The sequence below is a fragment of the Bufo gargarizans genome, chromosome 9, assembly GCF_014858855.1.
Source record: "Bufo gargarizans isolate SCDJY-AF-19 chromosome 9, ASM1485885v1, whole genome shotgun sequence".
Lineage (NCBI taxonomy): Eukaryota > Metazoa > Chordata > Amphibia > Anura > Bufonidae > Bufo > Bufo gargarizans.
In genome coordinates this window covers 21,944,066-21,966,714 of record NC_058088.1, presented here as the reverse complement: position 1 = coordinate 21,966,714, position 22,649 = coordinate 21,944,066, and the positions used below count along the sequence as shown (strand labels likewise).

The window sequence follows — 22,649 nt, the reverse complement described above, 5'->3', positions numbered from 1 at the left end:
GTCCACAACTCCACACACTAGTTATGCCAAGCAATGCCCCTTTATTGCCCCAGGCCCAGACCCCACAGTAGCCATATTCCATTACCTCGGCTCAGTCACAAAGTAGTTACAACTTACTAACTAGTAGTAGTAGTACTACTACCACTACCACTCTCACACTCTGGCTCTGGGCTGGGCGCTGGACCGCTGGTGCTGGTCTGCTGGACCTGACGTGGTGCTGCTCTCAGACCCACTCAGTGCTCGTCTTCCTCTGCGCTCTGCCATCTTCTTCTCTACTGCTGCCTGCAGCTCCTGTCCTCCTGCTCCTGGCTGTTTTCTCCCGCCTTCTGTGACCGGACCGCTGACCTGTCAGGCTGTGACTGTCACTTACTGCTGCCGCCGGCTTGTCACTCTGAAGAATCATTCATCAGTGTATGTATGTGGGCCGGGCTACAGCCTGCAGGACAGGAGACAGTAAGATAAGACAAATAAGGGGCATGATCCGATCAACATATTTACGGAGGAGGGGGGGGGGGGGCCGCCGCCGCCGCCGCGCCTGCTGTGAATCCAGGGGCCCTGATGAGAATCGATCATTTTAATTAACTATTTAAGTTGAAAATAAACTGTCACACAAGCTGGGCGCCGGGCCCCTTGGCAGCCCGGGCCCCGAAGCAGCCGCTTCCCCTGCTTCCCTGGTAGTTACGCCACTGGTCGCTGGCTTCAGTCCAACCAACTGGACGTACCACAGCCAGCAAACCTTCCTGGCTCTACTGGGCCACCAGCGCCTTATGTGGTTGTAGGGGACGAGGGATTTGCCCTTTCTAGCCACCTGATGCGTCCTTATCCTCGACGCGGTTTGGATGCCAAGAATCACAATTTTAATTATCGGTTAAGTAGAGCCAGAAGGTTTGTGGAGTGCACATTCAGCATTTTTTCTAATAAATGGCGGGTTTTCCAGTCGGTAATACAGCTGGCACCGCAAAATGTCAATGTGGTCATCAAGGTGTGTGTAGTGCTGCATGACTACATACGCACCTATGAGGCCACACCTAATGAAGACGCCCAAGTGTACAGTACACCATCACCAAGAGACACTTTACTACTTGGACGATCTGGATATGCTGGATTATTTTATGTCCCCTATCGGTTCTTTTCCTTTTCAACAGTAGTCATGGACTTTTGTGTTTGCCACTCTATTTTCATAACCAGGATGGTTTGAGTTTAGTTCAGTTTTGATTTTTTTTAGTTAGGGACTCGCAAGATAATGAGGACCCTTGACGTGGGTTGCGAGCTTACATATTTTGCAAATAAATAGTCTAATCTACATGGTATGTGAAGTATGTACTAATACCTCATTTCTCTATTACCTACAAAATGTGGCAAAATTACTCAAATTTGTAAAAAAGTTTTTTGGTATAATACAGAGTTAAACAAATGTGTTAATATTGATTATATGGTGTTGTAGGAGTATAGATTTGTTGGTCTAACATGTTTTGTATGTATGTGTAATAAAACAAACTCATTTACATTTATTATGACCTACATTTTGATGTAAGAACCCCTAAAAATAAAAACTATTGAACGTCAGTGTTTGTGTGCAAAATTAACATTTCATATGTGTCCTATGTGGTTACTAATGTTTAGTACAAATGTACTATCTATATATTGTGGTATGTGCATGCACAATAAAATAAAATCAGACACATTAGAAGCTTGAAAACAAAAATGTGTTTTATTGCACACAATATGAAAATAAAATCTCTGGTATATGAAAATAAATAAATTTTTCAGGCAAAATTACTGCAAATTAACATATTGCCTTGGCGAAGAAGGTCCCTGATAAGGAGGGGCTGAATATTGTGAGGGTCCAGCCTGATTTTGAGCTTGTCCCTCATAAGGAGCCCTTGAATATTGGCCCTGTGAAGGGGGGGCCGGAATATTGGCCCTGTGAAGGGGGGGCCGGAATATTGGCCCTGTGAAGGGGGGGCCGGAATATTGGCCCTGTGAAGGGGGGGCCGGAATATTGGCCCTGTGAAGGGGGGCCGGAATATTGGCCCTGTGAAGGGGGGCCGGAATATTAGCCCTGGGATGGGGGACCTGAATATTGGCCCTGGGATGGGGGACCTGAATATTGGGCCTGGGAAGGAGCCCTTGAATATTGTGCCTGGGAAGGGGGGCCAAGGCATTGTGGTGGCCCAGCTCGACTGGGCGAGGGTCCCGGAGGACCATAGCTGGGTTCACCCTGAATCTGGGGAACATATGGCGCCATTGGTGGCCCATAATGATCCCTTGGGGGGGGGCATTTGTTGTTGGTCGGGTAATGGCTGGGAAACAGTGGGGTGGTTGGGGACAATTAGTTGTCATAGCCATAGCGGCACAAATCAGCTCCTGATGCTGCAGGAGGCTCGGAAGGTGCTGGTCTGGGTCCAGGAAGAGTCTCCTGCTGCCCAGCTGTCGTCTCCTCCTCACAAGCACTGGACAATTGTGGAGCCGATTCTTCTCCTTCCTCCTCTACAAAATGATTAAAATATATAAACATGACGATTCGAAAAAAATCTATTAACATATTCCTGTCATGAGCTACACAATCTACATTTGTCACATAGTACTAACTGGCCCAACAAACTGGGGCGTCATTATGGCAAAACATTCGGGGCTTGTGCCCCATATGTTTGGTCCAGTGCCCTGAATGTTATGCTGGATTGCTGATAGAATTTTAAGGAAATATTCAAGGGAATTTTTCCATTGATTGGAACTGGGCAACCCCCTGATCACCCCCCTGATCACCCCCCTGATCACCCCCCTGATCACCCCCCTTGTTCTAGTTCCGCTACTTATCTGCTGCGATTGAGCACCGATGGCACAGAAGTGACTGAACTCATGCCGGCGCAGCAGATAAGTAGCGGAACTAGTACAAGGGGGGGGTGGGGGGTGATCTGGGGGTTGCCCAGATGGCTAGTCCCTTCGCAGTAGTTATTAAACCACTTTCAGCACTCCCCCATTCACTGAAGGGGGGACTGCTGAAAGGGGTTACTAACTACTGTGAAGCCCCCCTGCCCCCCGGGGATGGCGACATAGCTTCATGGGTGGAACTTTGATTCACGGGGGCGTTGTACAGTGGCCTTGTGCCCCAGATGTTTTCACACACTAGCAACTCCTCTGCCAACCAAAAATAGACATATGTGGTAATTGTGGTAGTATAGATGTAGCAGGGATAACCCACACACTCAGAAATAGAAGATCTATACTCGTGTATACTATCGTGTTAACTTTAACCAAGACGAGGAAACAAATTTTTTTTTACACATTTATTAGACATCTTATGTCCCATAGAGCATGTGGGTTAATCCTGCTACATTATTTACGTACCATCAATCTTTACTCAACTTATCATTTTAATCTCCTACTTTTGGTTAAGAAAGGAGCAATGTGAAGGTTTGCTATTGCTAAATATGACATTTCACATTGATCCATTCAAAACATTCACAGTACGAAAAAATTCGACATACAGCGCGTATAGCTTATTGTGTAGAATGGACTTACGGACGCAGATCCATGACGGCGCGAAGGAACATTAGCTGCTCCCGGAAGAGGTACGGTCTTTTCTTGTGGAGACCAGCCCCGCTCCGCCCCTGATTTCTCATTTCCTTGCGGAATTGGTCACGGCAGCTCCGCCAACGATTCTTGACCTCTTCAACTGGTAATAGAAAGGCAAGAAAGGAACATGGATCAATTTCTAAAGTGATAGGTAAACTAACGTATAACAAGGCCTATATACTAGGGAGGACAACATGGATCAAACATGTAAACATTGTTAACTTACTTAAATTCCTGCGACTTTGGCCTTTGGTCGTTTGCCATATGGCTGCAAACAGATCCTGGGTAACCTCCTCCCAGGCAGCGTCCTTTTTATATCGGTATTCGGAACAACGTAGATCCCAGAGGCAGGGCCTATCCTGCACCAGGACAATGAGCTTTTCCACATCCATGGCACGTGGATTTTTGGGCATGCTGACAAGAATTCGCTCCGCGAGGGCTTGAAAAAGCTGCAGACAACGTATCCCTCATGTGCTGCCACAAACCACATGCAGACAGACACAGAGAAAAAAAAACGCCTACTTCCTGTATTATATAGCCCAGGAGTGTTGCTAAGTTACTTCCGTCAAAAAAAACTGAACGCAACGCATGGTATCCGGATGCTATGCGATTTTAACGCACCCCATTCACTTCTATGGGGCCTGCGTCGCGTGAAAATCGGACAATATAGAGCATGCTGCGATTTCCACTGAACGCACAAGTGATGCGTGAAAAACAACGCTCATGTGCACAGCCCCATAGAAATGAATGGGTCAGGATTTAGTGTGGGTGCTATACGTTCGCCGCACGGATCGCACCCGCACTGAAAACTCGCCCGTGTGAAAGGGGCCTTATACTCAGCTCTGCGTTCAGCTCACACTCCTGCTTCATAAGAACTGAAAACATAATTAAAGAACAAAAAGTCCAGAACGTGGACCTAATTCTTCTTGTGATGTCCTCCCATATTTTGGGAACTTAAATCCTGGAGAAAAGTTTCTAACAGAAGAAAAATTAAAAAAGGTAATAACTTGCGGCCTCTTCAGGGCTTCCTGCCGAACAACTCAGAAGCTTCTTCTCCAATCCCAACTGCTCAGGTGACTTTGTTCTGTTCTTTCAGCTGACTTTCATGGCAATCCAGCCAGTTTGTCTTCTGGATCCTCAAAGAATCTGGTAGATCCCATGGCCACCACTCTCAACTTGGCCGGAAACAACATAGAATATTGGACCTGCAAATTTCTAAGTCTCCTTTTAACATCCAGGATACTCATTGTCTCTTCTGGACTTCAGCTACACCATTTATGGCCAATTAAGCATGGTCTTGAGATTGCTTTATTATGGTATCTCTATCCTTAAAGTGCAATATTTTAGCAATGATGGGTCTCGGTGGTCTACTAGGAAGTAGAGGTCTCGTGGGCACCCGGTGGGCTTTTTCCACAGCATATAACGGGGACAGTCCTTTGTCTTGAAATTTTTCCTGTACCCACTTTTCTATATATTCCGTGGCATTCGCCCCTTCTGTTTTTTCCGGTACCCCCACAATTATTTTATTGTTGCGATGAGATCCATTTTCTAAGTCATCCGCCTTGGCGAGCTACACTAGGGGGAGGGTCTGTTAGCTATAAAAGCTCAGCAGACACCAGACTCTCCCTCTGCCTGCAGTGAGTCTATTCTAAACTACTTTCCAAGTTGTTTCTTCAGATGGCGTCTCCCAGTGGTGACCAGCATGAGAAATCCTCCAATAAACAGAAGCATCTAACTTGTGCCAACTGTGAGATGCCGATGCCGGACTCCTATAAATTTAATAGGTGTCCTTTATGCTGTTCTCCTCTGACGCAACCCACGATGGGTGACATGTTTGGCTGGATGAAGGAATTCATGGGTAATTCCATTATGGAGATCAAGAGCGCCCTTTCTTCTAAGAGGCCCTGAGCTTAATCGCCAGGTCCTATACCTATGGCTGAAGACATCATTTCGGTTGAAGACCATTCCTCCTCCTCTTCTGATGAAGATGATGCCACTTATCTTTTTCTTGCGGAGAAGACGCAAAGACAAGGTCAAGGGATCATGATGTTGAGCAAGGGGAATCTCCACCGTCCACCTCTAGGGGGCCTTTAAAGTGGATAAAGATTTTAAAAAAAGCTTATGTTAACTGAATGGAAGCATCCTGAAAAAAGTCCAGTTCTCACGAAGAGATTTAAACTGATGTTTCCTCTCCAGGAGTCGGAATCAGAACTGTGGGTACCGCCTCCGAAGGTCAATATGGTGATCTCCAAGTTGTCTAAGAGGACCTTAGTTCCTTCTGATGACGGAAGCAACCTTAGGGATCTATTAGATTGGAGAGCCTGGCAGATAAAAAGGGGAAGTCCCTCCCCCAACAATCCTTTCGGGGCCGGAGTAGGCCCAGAAGTTCTAGAACCCAGGGCCCCTCAAGGTCTCAGAGACGTCAGGAGTCGTCCAGACACGGACGGGGTCGTGGAAAGGACTGTAAAGCGGATCTATAACTCTCCCGCTTACCTTCCCACTTCCCCTCCAAATCGTCTGTGCGATGCTCAGAATTTCAGTTCCCCTCCAGTTGGAGGTCGTCCAAGCTTATTTCAGCAGGCCTGGCTGCAAAATATTCCGGACCAGTGGGTCCTAGAAATAATTATGTGGGGGTCAAAATAGATTTTCTGTCCCCTCCCCAAGAGAAATTTGTTTTAACCAGAACCCTAAACCAGACCAGTCCATCTTAGAGGATTCTGTCCTCCTTTATGTTCAAAAAAGGGCCCTAGAGGAAGTTCCTCCTCGCGAACAAGGGCTGGGAGTATATAACCCCCCCCTCCCCCCCCTCCCCGTTTTTATAGTCCCGAAGCTGTCAGGTGATTGGCCCATGATCATAGACCTGCGTTACCTAAGTCGGTTCATAAGACCAAAGCGCTTCAGAATGGAGACCATTCGATCACTCATCAGCATCCTAAACCCCGGCGATCTAATGATCACCTTAGATCTGAAGGATGCTTACCTTCATATCCCGATTCACCTAGCTCACAGGAGATTTTTAAGAATTGCGGTCTACATAAGAGGGGTGGTAAAACATTACCAGTTTGCTGTGTTGCCTTTTGGCATTTCTTCCACTCCCCATATATTCACAAAAGTTGTGGCTCCGGTTGTCGCCCAACTCAGGCTTCTAGGGCTAGAAATCGTGCCATACCTATACGACTGGCTTCTAAAAGCCGCCACTCTAGATGTTCTTTTATCTCATCTTCAGCTGGCTCTTCAGTCTCTCCAGCGCTTGGGCTGGCTCATAAATTGGGGAAAAAATAAATAAAATCGGAGCTCGTTCCATCTACTTCCAGGATGTTCTTGGGTTTTCTTGAAGACTCCGAACGGAAGACCCTTTCCCTCTCTCGAGAAGAGCCGCGCAGTTCCTCATGGCACCTCGGTGGGTGTCCATCAGAACACTCATGAAGATGTAAGGCCACATGTCAGCATCTGCGGAAGCAGTTCCTTTGGCCCTATGGCACCTACGTCCACTTCAGGAAGAAGTGTTAGCAGTCTGGAATCGCAACCCCAAGGGGTTGGACAAGACGCACTCCCTGTCTCCCGAAGTCCGTTCCTCCCTCAGGTGGTGGAGGAACCTATCAGATGGGAGGTCCTTGATTCAACCTCCTTGGATCACGATGACCACAGATGCCTCCCTTCTAGGTTGGAGAGCCTATCTGGAGGAGAATCCAGTACAAGGTACCTGGAGTCCGCAGGAGAGGCTTCTCTCATCCAATCTGAGAGAATTGAGAGCAGTTCGTCTCGCTCTCTACCACTTTGCTCCTCTTATCCTGAGGAGTCAATATCAGTAGTCGAGCTATTAACAGACTGAGTTGGTTGTGGAGTGATAGCACATTCAAATACTCTCTTCTCCCTAAACTCTGTTAGATCACGTATGAACTACCTATGTTTGCGTTCTTTTAGGATATTCTGATACCACTCTGTAGAATAGACTCCCGTCGGCTAAATTCAGACTCAGTTTTAAACTTAAGAGCTGATTCAATTAGACTATTTAGATGTTCAGAAGTTCTCTCAATGATACATCGTTCCTCCTCCAACGGTATTTGCATAAACCTTAATGAACTAGATAATGATTCTTGCTCCCATTTTTCCAATAGGGAAGGAGAGCGTGATCTTGAGGTTGGTAAAAGGTGTACCCTCAGGCCCTTGGGAACAATTTTGTGTTTTATATAATTCTCAGGGGACAGGGCCTCCCACCAAGACCTTAGGCTCTCCTTATAACCCTCATAAAAAGGTCCTTAAAGATCGTCTTAAGAGTCTGTGTATTATCCAAACCGCTCTCACCCTCCTCTGAAAACACCTCCTGAGCTTCAGTTAGCCAGGAATCTGTGTTGATGGGTCCCTGTAGGAATCCTACCATAACAATTAGAACTGCTCACAGAAAATGAGGATAATAAAGCAGGGGAACAATCCAGAAAAATCACAGAAGAGAAATACCCCTAAAATTTAACTTTTACTAAATGCATTTAAGATTTGAACACAAAAACCCGAAAATAAATTGTAAATAATTATTCTAAAATCATAATCATACCCACGCTAGGATACAAATGGTGCACGTATATATCAACAGATAAACGGAACAACCAGGTGACAGTATCGGGGTAAAGTATACTTAAACCAAGGCAAGGCAACAGCATTAGCTGAGATCCATTACTCACGGTTACTTGATACCAAATGCTACGATCAGCAGGTCTCCAGGGGTAGGTGGTATCGCCCCTTTGGGTGGCTGTTCCACATTTAGGCAGGGCGAGTGGTAGGGTTACCTTAGGGACAGATGATCTTCCCTACCACCTCATCTTGGCTGTTACCTCTGGAGACCTGCTGATCGTAGCATTTGGTATCAAGTAACCGTGAGTTATGGATCTCAGCCAATTGCTTTGGTCTAAGTATACTTTACCCCGATACTGTCGCCTGGTTGTTCCGCTTATACGTTGATATATGTGCACCATTTGTATCCTAGCGTGGGTATGATTTTAGAATAATTATTTACAATTTATTTTCGGGTTTTTGTGTTCAAATCTTAAATGCATTTAGTAAAAGTTAAATTTTAGGGGTATTTCTCTTCTGTGATTTTTCTGGATTGTTCCCCTGCTTTATTTATCCTCATTTTCTGTGAGCAGTTCCCTCTGTACATATAGGTTTTATATTCTCACGCATGAAACCCAGGGAACAAATAAAACGTGGAAAATGTTTATTTAGATGAGCAATAAATACACAGCCGCACTGTACAATGAAACACAACTCATGGAAGACTGCGGAATATATACAGTTGCAAGAAAAAGTATGTGAACCCTTTGGAATGATATGGATTTCTGCACAAATTGGTCATAACATGTGATCTGATCTTCATCTAAGTCACAACAATAGACAATCACAGTCTGCTTAAAGCGCTTCTGTCAGTCCACTAAACCTTTTTTTTTTTTTTTTGGGTTAATAATAATCCCTACACTGCGAGCTCCCTATACATAAGCTAAATATTCATTTTGGTTCTGTAGATTTTGTTAAAAAGCAAGTTTTATAATATGTAAATTACCTTGCTACCAGCAAGTAGGGCGGCTACTTTCTGGTAGCAGCCGCATCCTCCGCTGCTAATGACGCCCCCTCCGCTGTGTGATTGACAGGGCCAGGGAACGGGATAGTTCTCTGCTGGCCCTGTTTGAATTCAAAATATCGCGCCTGCGCCGTACCTGTCTTTAATCGGCGCAGGCGCACTGAGAGGCGGCCGATCTCTCGGCCGCTCCATCCTCAATGCGCCTGCGCCGATGACGTCACATCTACACCCGGCGCAGGCGCATTGAGGATGGAGGGGCCGCCTCTCAGTGCGCCTGCGCCGATTAAAGACAGGTACGGCGCAGGCGCGATATTTTGAATGCAAACAGGGCCAGCAGAGAACGATCCCGTTCCCTGGCCCTGTCAATCACACTGCGGAGGGGGCGTCATTAGGATCGGAGGATGCGGCTGCTACCAGCAAGTAGGCGCCCCACTTGCTGGTAGCAAGGTAATTTACATATTATAAAACTTGCTTTTTAACAAAATCTACTGAACAAAAATGAATATTTAGCTTATGTACAGGGAGCTCGCAGTGTAGGGATTATTATTAACCAACAAAAAAAAAAACGGTTTAGTGGGCTGACAGAAGCGCTTTAAACTAATAACACACAAAGAATTAAATGTAACCATGTTTTTATTGAACGCACCATGTAAACGTTCACAGTGCAGGTGGAAAAAGTATGTGAACCCTTGGATTTTTTTTTTTATCAGATCTTTTTTATTGAGCGTTTACAGATCATAAGCAGAGATGATACACAGACATAACTTTCAAAAGGCTGACAGCAGTCAGGTTACTAAACAGTAAGTAGCAATCAAATTCCCACCCATCCCCCCCCCACCCTTCCCCCCCACCCCACTTTAGCACAAAAGGTGCAAAAATAATACTAAACATTGCTATTCAGACGTCGAATCGACAACCATGGTTCCCATAGTTTCTCAAATTTTGATGGGCATCCACGCTTCTGGTACACCACTCGCTCGTGTCAACTGTACCTAAGAATTCACCCAAGGTGGGCGGCGCTGTCTGTATCCAATGCAAGGCAATTAACTTTCTAGCAACATATAGCACTCTACCTATTGCTATTTTATGTACCTGACTAGTGGTCAGTTCAGAGACATAACCCAACACACACACTCTAGGGTCAGGCGGTATCCGTACCTCGTATACGTCCTGTATAGTCCGAGTTACCGTCTTCCAGTATCTCCCTAGCTTCTCGCACTTCCACATCATGTGCATCAAGTCCGCAGATTCTACAGAGCACCTTGGACATTCAGTCGTAGGTCTAAAACCTATGCGGAACCAAAAAAAACGGTGTCTTGTAGACCCTGTGGACTATAAACAGCTGCGAGAGTTTACATCCTTCGCTCAAGGAAGAGAGAGGTATCGCCTCCAGCATGTCAGACCATTGGTCATCTGTTAGTTCGCCTACATCTTTTTCCCACTTACCCCTAGCAGCCAGCGGATGTAATAGCAAAAACGTATCGAGCAGCAGCTTGTATATACAGGAGATCATACCTCTCTTCGCCCCTTTGGACAGAATCTGGTGCAATGTGATATCCCTCCCAGCCACCACAGTCGGACCCCTAAATGTGGAGTTGTATGCGTGTCTCACCTGAAGGTACTTATAGAAGTGGGTCCTAGGTAACTCATATATTTCTTGCAGCCTGGCGAAGGACATTAAATTTTTATCTTCCAGAAGGTGGCCTAATCTCAGGATACCCTTCCTTTTCCATGCTCCAAAATCAGACAAAGAGAGGAACTCCGGCAGCACGGGATTGTCCCACAGTGGAGTGTATTCCGTATTGCCGACAACACCTCTTAGCTGCTTAACCCTGTTCCATGCGGACTGCATCAAGTATCCCAGATCCCCCATCGGACCACTTTTCCCGGCACCCTTAGTCTCCAGGAGCAACATTAGGTCACTAGACGACAAGCAATGAGCAAACAGCTGACATGTCACCTCACTCGGCTCCGGGTCCATCCACCCTTTAAAGTGTTGGCATTGTGCAGCCAGGAAGTACACCCAGGGGTTCGGCACTGCAAGGCCCCCTTCCGTTTTAGGATATTGCAGCGTTTCAAGTTTAATTCTCGGTTGCCCCTTGCACCATATGAGCTCCCTGAAAGTAGCATTAATCTGATCAAATTTAGACTTCGACAGCCAGACCGGGGAATTGTGTAAAACAGTGGTCCCCAACCTTTTTTGCACCAAGGACCAGTTTCATACAAGTCAATTTTCCCGGGGACCGGGTGGGTTCTGGGGCGTGGCTTATGGTGGGCGTGGCTTAGGGTGGGCGGGGTTGACTGATTCACGTGCATGACAAAACACAAGGTGCATGTTAAAATATATAACACTATGTAACGAATACACTTATTATTTAAATGTGACTCAACTCACCATAATGCTGAATCAGTGGGAGCACTGGGCTTGCTTCCATGCAACAAGACAGTTCCATCTAGGGGTGATGGGCGACAATGACACCCGAAGTGTGTTCCTTATGTCCAGTCTACTCCGTAATCTTGTTTTGGTTGCTGTTACTGCAGAAAACCCTGCTTCACAAAGATAGGATGTTGGAAATGGCAGCAGAGTCTTCAGCGCTTTTGTGGAGATCTCAGGATGTTCTGCCTTGACTTTAATCCAGAACGTTGCAAGATTTGACGTCTCAAACATACTTTTCAGGCCGCCATCATTTGCAATCTCAAGCAGTTGGTCTTCTTCTAGCACGGACAAGGTTGCCTCACCAGGCTTGTTCACAAATGGGTCACGGATCCATTCCTTCCTGGTTCGAGGGTCTTGTGTGCTTGGAAAATAACGCTCAAACTCTTTTAAAAGCTGAGATAGGTGAGCGTACAGCAATTGGGAGAATGAAGGTACAGGCTCGGTCTCTTCCAAAATCCCTGCTAATGTTTGAAACATGTCAAATATCCCTATTTTGACTCGCCGTCCCCACAATTCCAGTTTCGCTTTGAATGCAGCCACTTTATCTGCCAACTTGAAGACAGTTGTCATTCTCCCCTGAAGTGACAGATTGAGGTCATTGAGCAAGTTGAATATGTCACACAAGTAAGCAAGTTTTAAAACCCATTCTTTACTGCTGAAATGTGCAGCAAGTGGTGATTCTTTTTCTAAAAGAAATCTATGAAGCGGCTCTCGTAACTCAAAAACTCTTGCCAGAGATCTACCTCTAGAAAGCCACCTCACTTCTGTATGTAACAAAAGACGTTTGTGCTCAGTGTCCATCTCCTCACAGAGCTGCTCAAACAGACGAGAGTCAAGGGCATGTACTTTGATGTAATTTATTACTTTAATCACATCTTTCAAAACGCTGTCAAGTTCGGGTGACATTTTTCGGCTAGCCAGCATTTCTCTATGGATGACACAGTGCGTAGACTCACATTCAGGCGCAACCTCCTTGACCCGAGTAGTTAAACCAGAAAGCCGTCCAGTCATGGCAGCGGCTCCATCTGTGCAAACACCGACACAAAATGACCAGTTTAGTTTTCCTGTTATGTAATCATCCAAGGACTTGAATAGCTCAGCAGCTGTGGTGTTGGTTGCCAACAATAATGCACATAACATATCCTCATGCACATCCTCCTGAAATATATATCGCACAAAGACAAGCATTATTGCCTTGTTGTCAACGTCAGTAGACTCATCAACTTGAATTGCGTACCACGGTGACTCATTAATCCTCTCTAACAATTGTACCTCAATGTCCTCTGCTATTTCATCAATTCGTCTAGTTATGGTGCTAGCCGAAAGAGGAACCTGTGCTATCTTTTTAACTGCAGCCTCTCCTAAAAGCAAGGACAGGCAGGATCAACTCTTCACCAATAGTAAAGGGCTTCTTAGCCTTGGCAATGCGGTTAGCCACTAAGAATGATGCTTTCAGTGCAGACACATTTAATGATGAGGTGGTCTTCAGTAATTGCTTCTGTCCTTCATATTCATGTTTTTTTCTTTCAAAAAACTCCAAAGGCTTGTCTTTTGATGCAGGGTGCTTGGTCTCTAAGTGGCGAAGCAGTTTTGAAGGCTTCATGGCCTCGTTGGATAGTCGTTCGCCACATATTACACACAGCGGGTTTGGGGCATGTGAATCACCTGTTGCGATGAACCCATAATTTAAGTAGGACTCTTGATATTTTCTTTTAAATGCAGCTTTCTTTTTTTTTGCTGCTGTCTCATCTGCTGTCTCATCATTGGATCTTTCTCCCTTTTTAAAGAAACTCTGCAGCAATGTTTGCTTTTTACTCATTTTACAAGGGTTAATAGCTTGTGGCTTTATTTTATCTGTGCGTGGAGTGCACAAGTGAGAAATGAAATCTATTCTGTCCACTTGTTACTGTTCTTCCCCTGAATATAGCTGTTTCTATTTCGCGCCTAGTATGTATTCACTTGACTTATACACAAGTTCAAGGGCACTATTCTTGTTCTCCTATTTGTCGCATGGCCCTAATAAATCCTGCAATTAAGAATTTATTTTATTGGAGAACCACCACATATGAATAGTCACATACTGCTGTAACATTTTGGGCAACAGTGAATGCGCCCTTTGTCAAGCTGTGATTGGCATGTAGTGTAGCATAGTATAGGTATATTGAAAAATCTGTAATTCTAGGTTCAGGGAGGAAGATACTTCATCCCTTTTCCGTGGATGTTGAATTCGCTCTAGCTGAGACACCGTACAATTGCTGCAGAACTCTTCACAGCCAGGGAGAAGATGAGCTGTTCTTGCGAGACTAGGTCATTCTTGCAAGAACAGCTCCTCTTCTCACTGGCTTTGAAGAGGTCCCCAGCAATTGTACGGCATCTCAGCTAGACTAGAGCGAATACAACGGCCACTGAGCAGGGATGAAGTCTTCTCTAATACCAGAATTTTGAGTTTGATACCAAAAAAAGTATTGCAACACCAATTTAACATGCAAAAAAAATAAAAAATACTCACACGTTAACCACATGTTGCATGGGGTAAACGTGTGAGTATTTTTTTATTTTTACTTTTTGCAAAGACCATTGACCATTATGCGAGGATGTACTTGATGGGGTCACTTACTATTAATGTGAAGCAGATAGAGGTCTAAATGGATAAAGCCTCATATTAATAGTAACACCAGCAAGTACTTCCTGACAGCATGGGGTTAATGTGTGGGTTGGTGTTGGGTACTACAGTATGATAAGGTTACTGGCTATTAATGTGAGACACATGGAGTCTAAAAAATGAATGAAACCATGTGCCACATATTAATAGCAACCTCGTCAAGTAGTACCCCGCTTAACATAATGGACAACATGGGGTTAATGGCATCAGGTACATGCTGGAGTAACTTGCTGTTAATATGAGGCACATTGCTTTATCAAGTTGGAGCTGCATGTGCCTCACATTACTAGTAAGTAACCTCATTATGTGTACCTCACATTAATGGTTAACCCAATGTTGCCCATTATTTGATGAGGTGATTGGAGGCCACTTACTTTTAATCTGAGGTACATGGGGGTACTAATGTAATAACACCATGTACCTCAGATTAATAATAGGTGACCCCATCTGTGGGACAGTGTGTGGGTACCTGCGCTTTTCAGATCACTAATGGCTGGGGACTGGACAGTGGCGGATCCAGAGCCTGGTCTCGGGATGGGCACTTCCATATTGTTTTGTGGCGGCGGACAGAAAATAATGTGGTGCTTATAGAACAGACTATTTTATTTCACCTGTGTGAGCAGAAGAAATGCTCTGTCTATAACTAAGGACTATCAGGGTATATAACAGTAGGGTGTATTATAACTGAGGAGGGGTATCAGGGAACATTATACATATACAGGGGGTAATATAACTGAGGGGTATCAGGGTAAATTATACAAGGGGTAATATAACTGAGAAGGGCTATCAGGGGACATTTTACAGGGGTAATATATAAGTTATATTATGACTGTATAATGTCCCCTGCTAGCCCTTAGTTATATTAGCCCTAGTATAATGTCCCCTGATATCCCTCAGTTATATTACCACTGTATAATGTACCCTGATACCCCTCAGCTATATTAACCCCAGTATAATGTCCCCTGATATCCCTCAGTTATATTACCACTGTATAATGTACCCTGATACTCCTCAGTTATATAACATTATACAGTGGGGTAATATAACTGAGCTGAGAAGGGGTGCAGGTACTTTATATGCGTAGTGCGTACTACTGTATTATAACTTCTACTTATAGGGTCTCAGCTAGGCACATGGAGTCACAGATTTTGAAGGACTATTGCTGGTTTTCTGGCACCGTACTGCCAGCCCAGATGTTGTAGCTGCTCACATGAAGGTCCTGCTGATTCACTCTGGTCAGGGACGTCCTCTCACGTATTCAGGTGCCCTATAATGTGAACATGGGGTGTCTTAACTTAAGGAAGCAAATCAACGCAATATGTTACTGCAAAATGCAATTAAACTGCGCCGTATTAATACAGCATAGTGGTATAGCTAGCAGGGTCACAGATGCAAGCAGGACCACCAGGAAAACTGATATTAGCCCTTTCAATGCTTTTGATCACCCAGGATGCGGTAACCCCTCAATTCTGGGTGGTAGACAAATTGCAAAAATCCACAGCACTCCTTAAAAGTGAAAAAATGTGCTATTTATTCACACATGTCATACAGCAACGTTTTGGTTCTCTCTCAGAACCTTTTTCAAGCCAAGTGTTGAAGGCTTGAGAGAACCGAAACGTTGCTGTATGACATGTGTGAATAAATAGCAAATTTTTTCACTTTTAAGGAGTGCTGTGGATTTTTGCAATATATATATATATATATATACAGGTCCTTCTCAAATAATTAGCATATTGTGATAAAGTTCATTATTTTCTGTAATGTACTGATAAACATTAGACTTTCATATATTTTAGATTCATTACACACCAACTGAAGTAGTTCAAGCCTTTTATTGTTTTAATATTGATGATTTTGGCATACAGCTCATGAAAACCCAAATTTCCTATCTCAAAAAATTAGCATATTTCATCCGACCAATAAAAGAAAATTGTTTTTAATACAAAAAAAGTCAACCTTCAAATAAAATGTTCAGTTCTGCCCTCAATACTTGGTCGGGAATCCTTTTGCAGAAATGACTGCTTCAATGCGGCGTGGCATGGAGGCAATCAGCCTGTGGCACTGCTGAGGTGTTATGGAGGCCCAGGATGCTTCGATAGCGGCCTTAAGCTCATCCAGAGTGTTGGGTCTTGCGTCTCTCAACTTTCTCTTCCCAATATCCCACAGATTCTCTATGGGGTTCAGGTCAGGAGAGTTGGCAGGCCAATAAAGCACAGTGATACCATGGTCAGTAAACCATTTACCAGTGGTGTTGGCGCTGTGAGCAGGTGCCAGGTCGTGCTGAAAAATGAAATCTTCATCTCCATAAAGCTTTTCAGCAGATGGAAGCATGAAGTGCACCAAAATCTCCTGATAGCTAGCTGCATTGACCCTGCCCTTGATAAAACACAGTGGACCAACACCAGCAGCTGACATGGTACCCCAGACCATCACTGTCTGTGGGTACTTGACACTGGACTTCATGCATTTTGGCATTTCCCTCTCCCCAGTCTTCCTCCAGACTCTGGCACCTTGATTTCCGAATGACATGCAAAATTAGCTTTCATCCGAAAAAAGTACTTTGGACCACTGAGCAAGAGTCCAGTGCTGCTTCTCTGTAGCCCAGGTCAGGCGCTTCTGCCGCTGTTTCTGGTTCAAAAGTGGCTTGACCTGGGGAATGCGGCACCTGTAGCCCATTTCCTGCACACGCCTGTGGGTGTTTCTACTCCAGACTCAGTCCACTGCTTCCGCAGGTCCCCCAAGGTCTGGAATCGGTCCTTCTCCACAATCTTCCTCAGGGTCCGGTCACCTCTTCTCGTTGTGCAGCGTTTTCTGCCACACTTTTTCCTTCCCACAGACTTCCCACTGAGGTGCCTTGATACAGCACTCTGGGAACAGCCTATTCATTCAGAAATTTCTTTCTGTGTATTACCCTCTTGCTTGAGGGTGCCAATGATGGCCTTCTGGACAGCAGTCAGGTCGGCAGTCTTACCCATGATTGCGGTTTTGAGTAATGAACCAGGCTGGGAGTTTTTAAAAGCCTCAGGAATCTTGTGCAGGTGTTTAGAGTTAATTAGTTGATTCAGATGATTAGGTTAATAGCTCGTTTAGAGAACCTTTTCATGATATGCTAATTTTTTGAGATAGGAATTTTGGGTTTTCATGAGCTGTATGCCAAAATCATCAATATTAAAACAATAAAAGGCTTGAACTACTTCAGTTGGTGTGTAATGAATCTAAAATATATGAAAGTCTAATGTTTATCAGTACATTACAGAAAATAATGAACTTTATCACAATATGCTAATTTTTTGAGAAGGACCTGTATATATATATACATATATCTATCAAAAAGATGGCAGGGCAGCACTCCTCACTTCAAGTGATGCAAATGATTAAGGTGCCAGCGTTTTCCCCTAGGTCCCGGGGTCCAAACACAATCCAAATAAATGTAACGCAGCACTCCTTAGATAAAAAGTGAAAAAATACCAAATACCAAGCACTTGGCTTGATAATGGCTCTGTGAGAGAGCTGAAACGTTGCCTGTATCAACATGTGTTGAATAAATTTGGTATTTTTTCACTTTTTATCTAAGAAGGAGTGCTGCGTTACATTTATTTGGAATATATATATATATATATATATATAAACCCTGTGACTGCCTTACTCCACCAGGGATGCAGACAATAAGCTTCACTTGCATGCTGTTTAATGCAGTTTGCCTGAATGCTGGATGTTCTGTGGCCCTTTGTATCTGGCTACTTAGAGCTTATTATTGGCCATGATGACACCACCACCCTCACCTAACTTAGCAGGCACGCGAGATGGCACTCAGTATCTTCAGGCAGGCTCTTCTTTCTTCCTCTGCCTCCCAGACGGGACTACTCCCTCTCCTGTCCTGGCTCACGTTGCACGGCTATGCCACCGCTCCAGCTCCGCCACCCTATGTACAGTAAACGGGACATGTTCTAGTTTTATTCTGACAGCCTTTTGCCGTGCCTCGCTGGAACTCTGCCCTCATTATAGTCAATGGGGACAGAGCAGCAGTCTGGGGGCACGCGGTCAACTTCACAATAGGGAGCAGCAGTTGGTCATGATGACACCACCACCCTCACCTAACTTAGCAGGCACGCGAGATGGCACTCAGTATCTTCAGGCAGGCTCTTCTTTCTTCCTCCCAGACGGGACTACTCCCTCTCCTGTCCTGGCTCACCTCGCACGGCTATGCCACTGCTCCAGCTCCGCCACCCTATGTGCAGTAAAAGTAAACGGGACATGTTCTAGTTTTATTCTGACCGCCGGGCCGGTCCTGGGCTGCGGCCCGGCGGTAGGGGACCGCCGCATTAGGGTACTTTCACACTTGCGTTTTTCTTTTCCGGCATAGAGTTCCGTCCTAGGGGCTCAATGCCGGTGTTCTGCCACTTTTCTATACCCGGACAAAAGTCTATACCCGGAAGTGATGTAGCTGCACCGGAATTCACGTGGACGCATTGGAATCAGCTGGAGGAGGCCACAAGCGCATTCGGCTAAAGTAGGTTAATCTGGCAGAACGCCCCTGCATTTTCCCAGCCCTCCATTTCTTTACTATCAATGGTGGCATAGAGTCCGTTTTAGCAAATGCCGAGCGCAGCGAGGCCGAGCCTGATGCATGGCGAGAGAAGCGAGCCCACGAGGGTACAAATTAATGTAGATTACGGGCTCGCGGCGTTCTGCCAGATTACTATACTTTTAGCCAAATGCACTTGCGCAGCCCGCACACCCCCTCCTCCAACGCGTCCACGTGACTTCCGATGCAGCTACATCACTTCCGGGTATAGACATTTGTCCGGGTATAGAAAAGTGGCAGAACACCGGCATTGAGCCCCTAGGACGGAACTCTATGGCGGAAAAGAACAGATCAGGATTATCCCCATGCATTCTGAATGGAGAGTAATCCGTTCAGGATGCATCAGGATGTCTTCAGTTCAGTCTTTTTGACTGATCAGGTAAATTTGATAAGGGCACTTTCACACTAGCGTTTTTCTTTCCGGCATAGAATCCGTCCTAGGGGCTCAAATCCAGAAAAGAACTGATCAGTTTTATCCCCATGCATTCTGAATGGAGAGTAATCCGTTCAGGATGTATCAGGATGTCTTCAGTTCAGTCTTTTTGACTGATCAGGCTTTTCAGAAAACCGTAGCATGTTGTATTTTTACCTCCGGCCAAAAATCCGGAACACTTTGATTGAACGCCGGATCCGGCATTTTCCCCATTGACTTGCATTAGTGCCGTGTGATCCCACTTTTGCATGTTAAACCCGAAAAATGTGAAAAAAAAGTCCATAAATGGCGGATCTGTTTTTTTCCAATGCATTTTTTCATTGTGATCAGAATCCTGATCAAGATTCAAATGTAATCCGTTTTCACACGTTTTTCCAGATCGGCGGGCAGTTCCGGTGATGGAATTTCCCGCTGGATTCAAACAACGCTAGTGTGACAGTACCCTTAGATAGGCATATACAACAGTTTGAAGTGCCCACGACCGTCACCGAGTGGGACACTGCACACTGAAACTGACATGTGAATGAGGCCTAACTGATGCGCAAAATAACTGCAGTACGCACCATGTGCATGTGGCCCTAGCAAAGGATTTGTCTGCGGAGGGGAAATCTGCAGTACACCAAACCTCAGCCCAAATCAGGAATTTGGGATGGGGTTGGGGTCTGCACAGAAATTGACCTGTGGGTGGATTTTAAAACCACGTCAAATCTGCATTTAAATCATGCAGTTTTTGCAGCACGTTTTTCTGTTCACATCTGGCGTTGACTTTAGCAACTGGGTTACCACTTTTATTTTTAACGGACACTGTGAGAATAGCACAAGTGACGCGGTCGGCAGCCACCTGCGCCCTCATGGTTCTCAGAGCGGCTTCACATTGCCAGTCCTACATCCAGGCAAGTCTGTTATTGAAGGAGGGTCCCGCTCTCACTCCCCCCCCCCCCAAATACCGCACCACCAGCAGCCAGTGCACCCCCCAATGTCTCCAGAGTCCAGCACACCTGACACAGCGTGGTCTCCTGTCGCTGTGCTGTCGGATACGCTGTACTGGCCGGCGCTTATTCACACTTCTCAGTATAAGAAAACGGGCGGGAGAAGAGCGCGCGCGCACACTGACAGACCAGAAGAGGCTGCCGTTCGGTAAGCAGCAGTAAGCCCTCCCCCTACTTTATTATTAGACCTATTCATTGGTGGCAGTGATGGGGCGCCTCAGAGCCAGCTCATTGCATTGGGCTCTGCAGCGGCCGCGTCATGAGAGGGAGGGATCCCCAAGCCTCCGTCCCTCCCTCCTTCTCCGCTGACTTACATTTTTTTTTTTTATGCGTCGGGCGCGCATGCGCTTTCAGTTTCACTGCGTTCCTCTGCGGCCCGGCATAGTCTCATCCAGGGCCCGGTCCTGGGCCGCGGCCCGGCGGTTGGGGACCGCTGGTGTAAAACATAGAGTAGCTGGGGCATCAACACCATTTTAATAAGATTCGCTCTTCCCGCCACCGACAGGTACAGTTTACACCATGCCTTAACTTTATTCCTAAACTTAATAACCAGCGGGTCAAAGTTAAGGCGCTCAAAGTCCCGAATTCTAGGGGATATATGAATGCCCAAGTACTTAAAGGTGGCTACGCATGGGATATTTCTTTCTCGCACTGTCTGCGACTGCACCTGCCCGTCAAGCAGCATAATTGCCGATTTACCCAAATTTATAGTCAAACCCGACAAGGCACCGAAGCGGTCAATAATTGTCATAGCCGCTGCCAGGGATGGACCAGTGTCCCCTAGAAAAAGCAAAGTATCGTCCGCATACATCGCCACTTTATTGTTAACGGATCCATATTGGAACCCCCGAATGTCTAACGACCTGCGAATCGCTGCAGCTAGCGGCTCAATCGCAACTGCAAATAACAAAGGCAACAACGGGCACCCCTGTCTAGTGCCCCGGCCCAAACAGAACTTGGGGGACACCCCACCATTCGCCCTAATACATGCTTTGGGACTAGAATACAACACTCGGACCCAGGATATGTACTCATCTCCAAATCCCATATGCGCCAGAACTCTCCACAGGAATCGCCATTCGATGCTATCAAAGGCCTTGGCCGCGTCTAAAGAAAGGATAGCTCTATCTCCAACATTTTTAGCTGTGAGTTGAATACTGGCAAACACTCTTCTTACATTGATTGACGTAGACTTCTGAGGCATAAAGCCAGTCTGATCAGAGTGTATGATAGACAAAATCACTTTAGACAGACGCGTGGCCAATACCTTCGCAAGCAACTTAACATCAGTGGAGAGCAAGGAGATCGGTCTATATGAGTCCGGGAGAGAGTGATCCTTGTCCGGCTTAGGAATGACGACAATGAGCGCCTCCTGCATAGACGGAGGTAACACCCCCCCCCCTCTCTGGAATAATTGAATACCTTCAAAAGTTCCGGGAGCAGCACTTCCGTAAAGGTCCTATATACTTCTGCCGGAAGCCCATCTAAACCTGACGCCTTGTCGTTAGCCATAGCGCCCAGTGCCGCCCTCATTTCTTCTAACTCAGCTCCTCTAACCGCATACTATCTTCCCTTGACAGCTTAGGGAGATTCAATGTATTCAAAAAGGCGTTGATCTCCTTATCTGAACACGACACCTTAGAAGTATACAGAGAGGAATAAAAATTATTCAGTATATTTAAGATGTTTTCAGTATCACGCCTCAAGACGCCATTGGAATCTATCAGGCCAGTAATACATTGCGAACCTTGCTGAGCTTTCGCTATGATCGAGAGCATATGGCCTACACTCTCCCCTTCTGTAAAAAACTGTTGCTTGCAAAACAGCTGTTTCCTCTCTGCAACCTCCAAGAGGTGACATCTCAGCTCCTCCTGCCTAGTCTTTAAAGCGTTACTTGTTAGGTTAGATGGGTTCAGCACAAAGGCTTCCTCCGCAAGCTTCATATTTACATGTTTCTGTAACTCAAGCTCTCTAGATTTAGATTTAATCCGACTGACTGTTTTAATTAGGGATCCCCTGAGGAAGGCCTTCATCGCCTCCCAGACAACTATCGGAGATGCAGTCCCCTCATTTATGCGAAAATATTCCCTAAGGGATTGAAGCGTATCGGACGTATCACCTATCAGTGTTAGCCAGAAAGCGTTCAAACGCCAGTATCTAACCCCCGGTCTGGCTGTCTCAGAAATGTCAAGGGCGACACTAAATATGGAGTGGTCTGATAAGGTCCTGGCAAGATACTCTGAGTTCCGTACAAGTGGAAACATGGGCGCATTCACCAAACCCATATCTATACGCGACAGGGAGCCATAAGTCGAGGGGTGGGTCTCCCTCCAAATGTCCGTCAGACCTACTTCCCTCAGTAGTCTCGCAAACGGAGTTTCACCCGTACTACTAT

At 45.7% G+C, this 22,649-nt stretch overlaps 1 protein-coding gene and 1 long non-coding RNA gene across 3 annotated transcripts; both read right to left on the bottom strand.

The window, feature by feature from the left end:
- On the bottom strand, nt 1-13,009 carry LOC122946678 (SCAN domain-containing protein 3-like). Of its 2 annotated transcripts, none has more exons than XM_044306440.1 (2): nt 11,544-13,009; nt 1-436 (listed from the first exon to the last, which is right to left on the bottom strand). In XM_044306440.1, the coding sequence occupies exon 1, from the start codon at nt 12,771-12,773 to the stop codon at nt 11,556-11,558; it is 1,218 nt and encodes a 405-aa protein (XP_044162375.1). In that variant the 5' UTR covers nt 12,774-13,009; the 3' UTR covers nt 1-436; nt 11,544-11,555. The 2 variants fall into 2 exon arrangements, with proteins under 2 accessions (XP_044162375.1, XP_044162376.1); XM_044306441.1 differs by lacking the exon at nt 1-436 and adding an exon at nt 10,050-10,437.
- LOC122946679 lies at nt 1,693-21,786 on the bottom strand. Its single transcript, XR_006391252.1, has 6 exons — nt 21,677-21,786; nt 18,342-18,475; nt 18,030-18,169; nt 15,458-15,514; nt 3,523-3,676; nt 1,693-2,490 (listed from the first exon to the last, which is right to left on the bottom strand). It is a non-coding gene; the product is annotated as an uncharacterized LOC122946679 (long non-coding RNA).
- Nucleotides 21,787-22,649: the final 863 nt, after the last annotated feature.

What these genes read in the sequence shown, in the direction of transcription:
- LOC122946678 (XM_044306440.1), bottom strand. Translation starts at nt 12,773, where the DNA reads ATGCTTGTCTTTGTGCGATATATATTTCAGGAGGATGTGCATGAGGAT.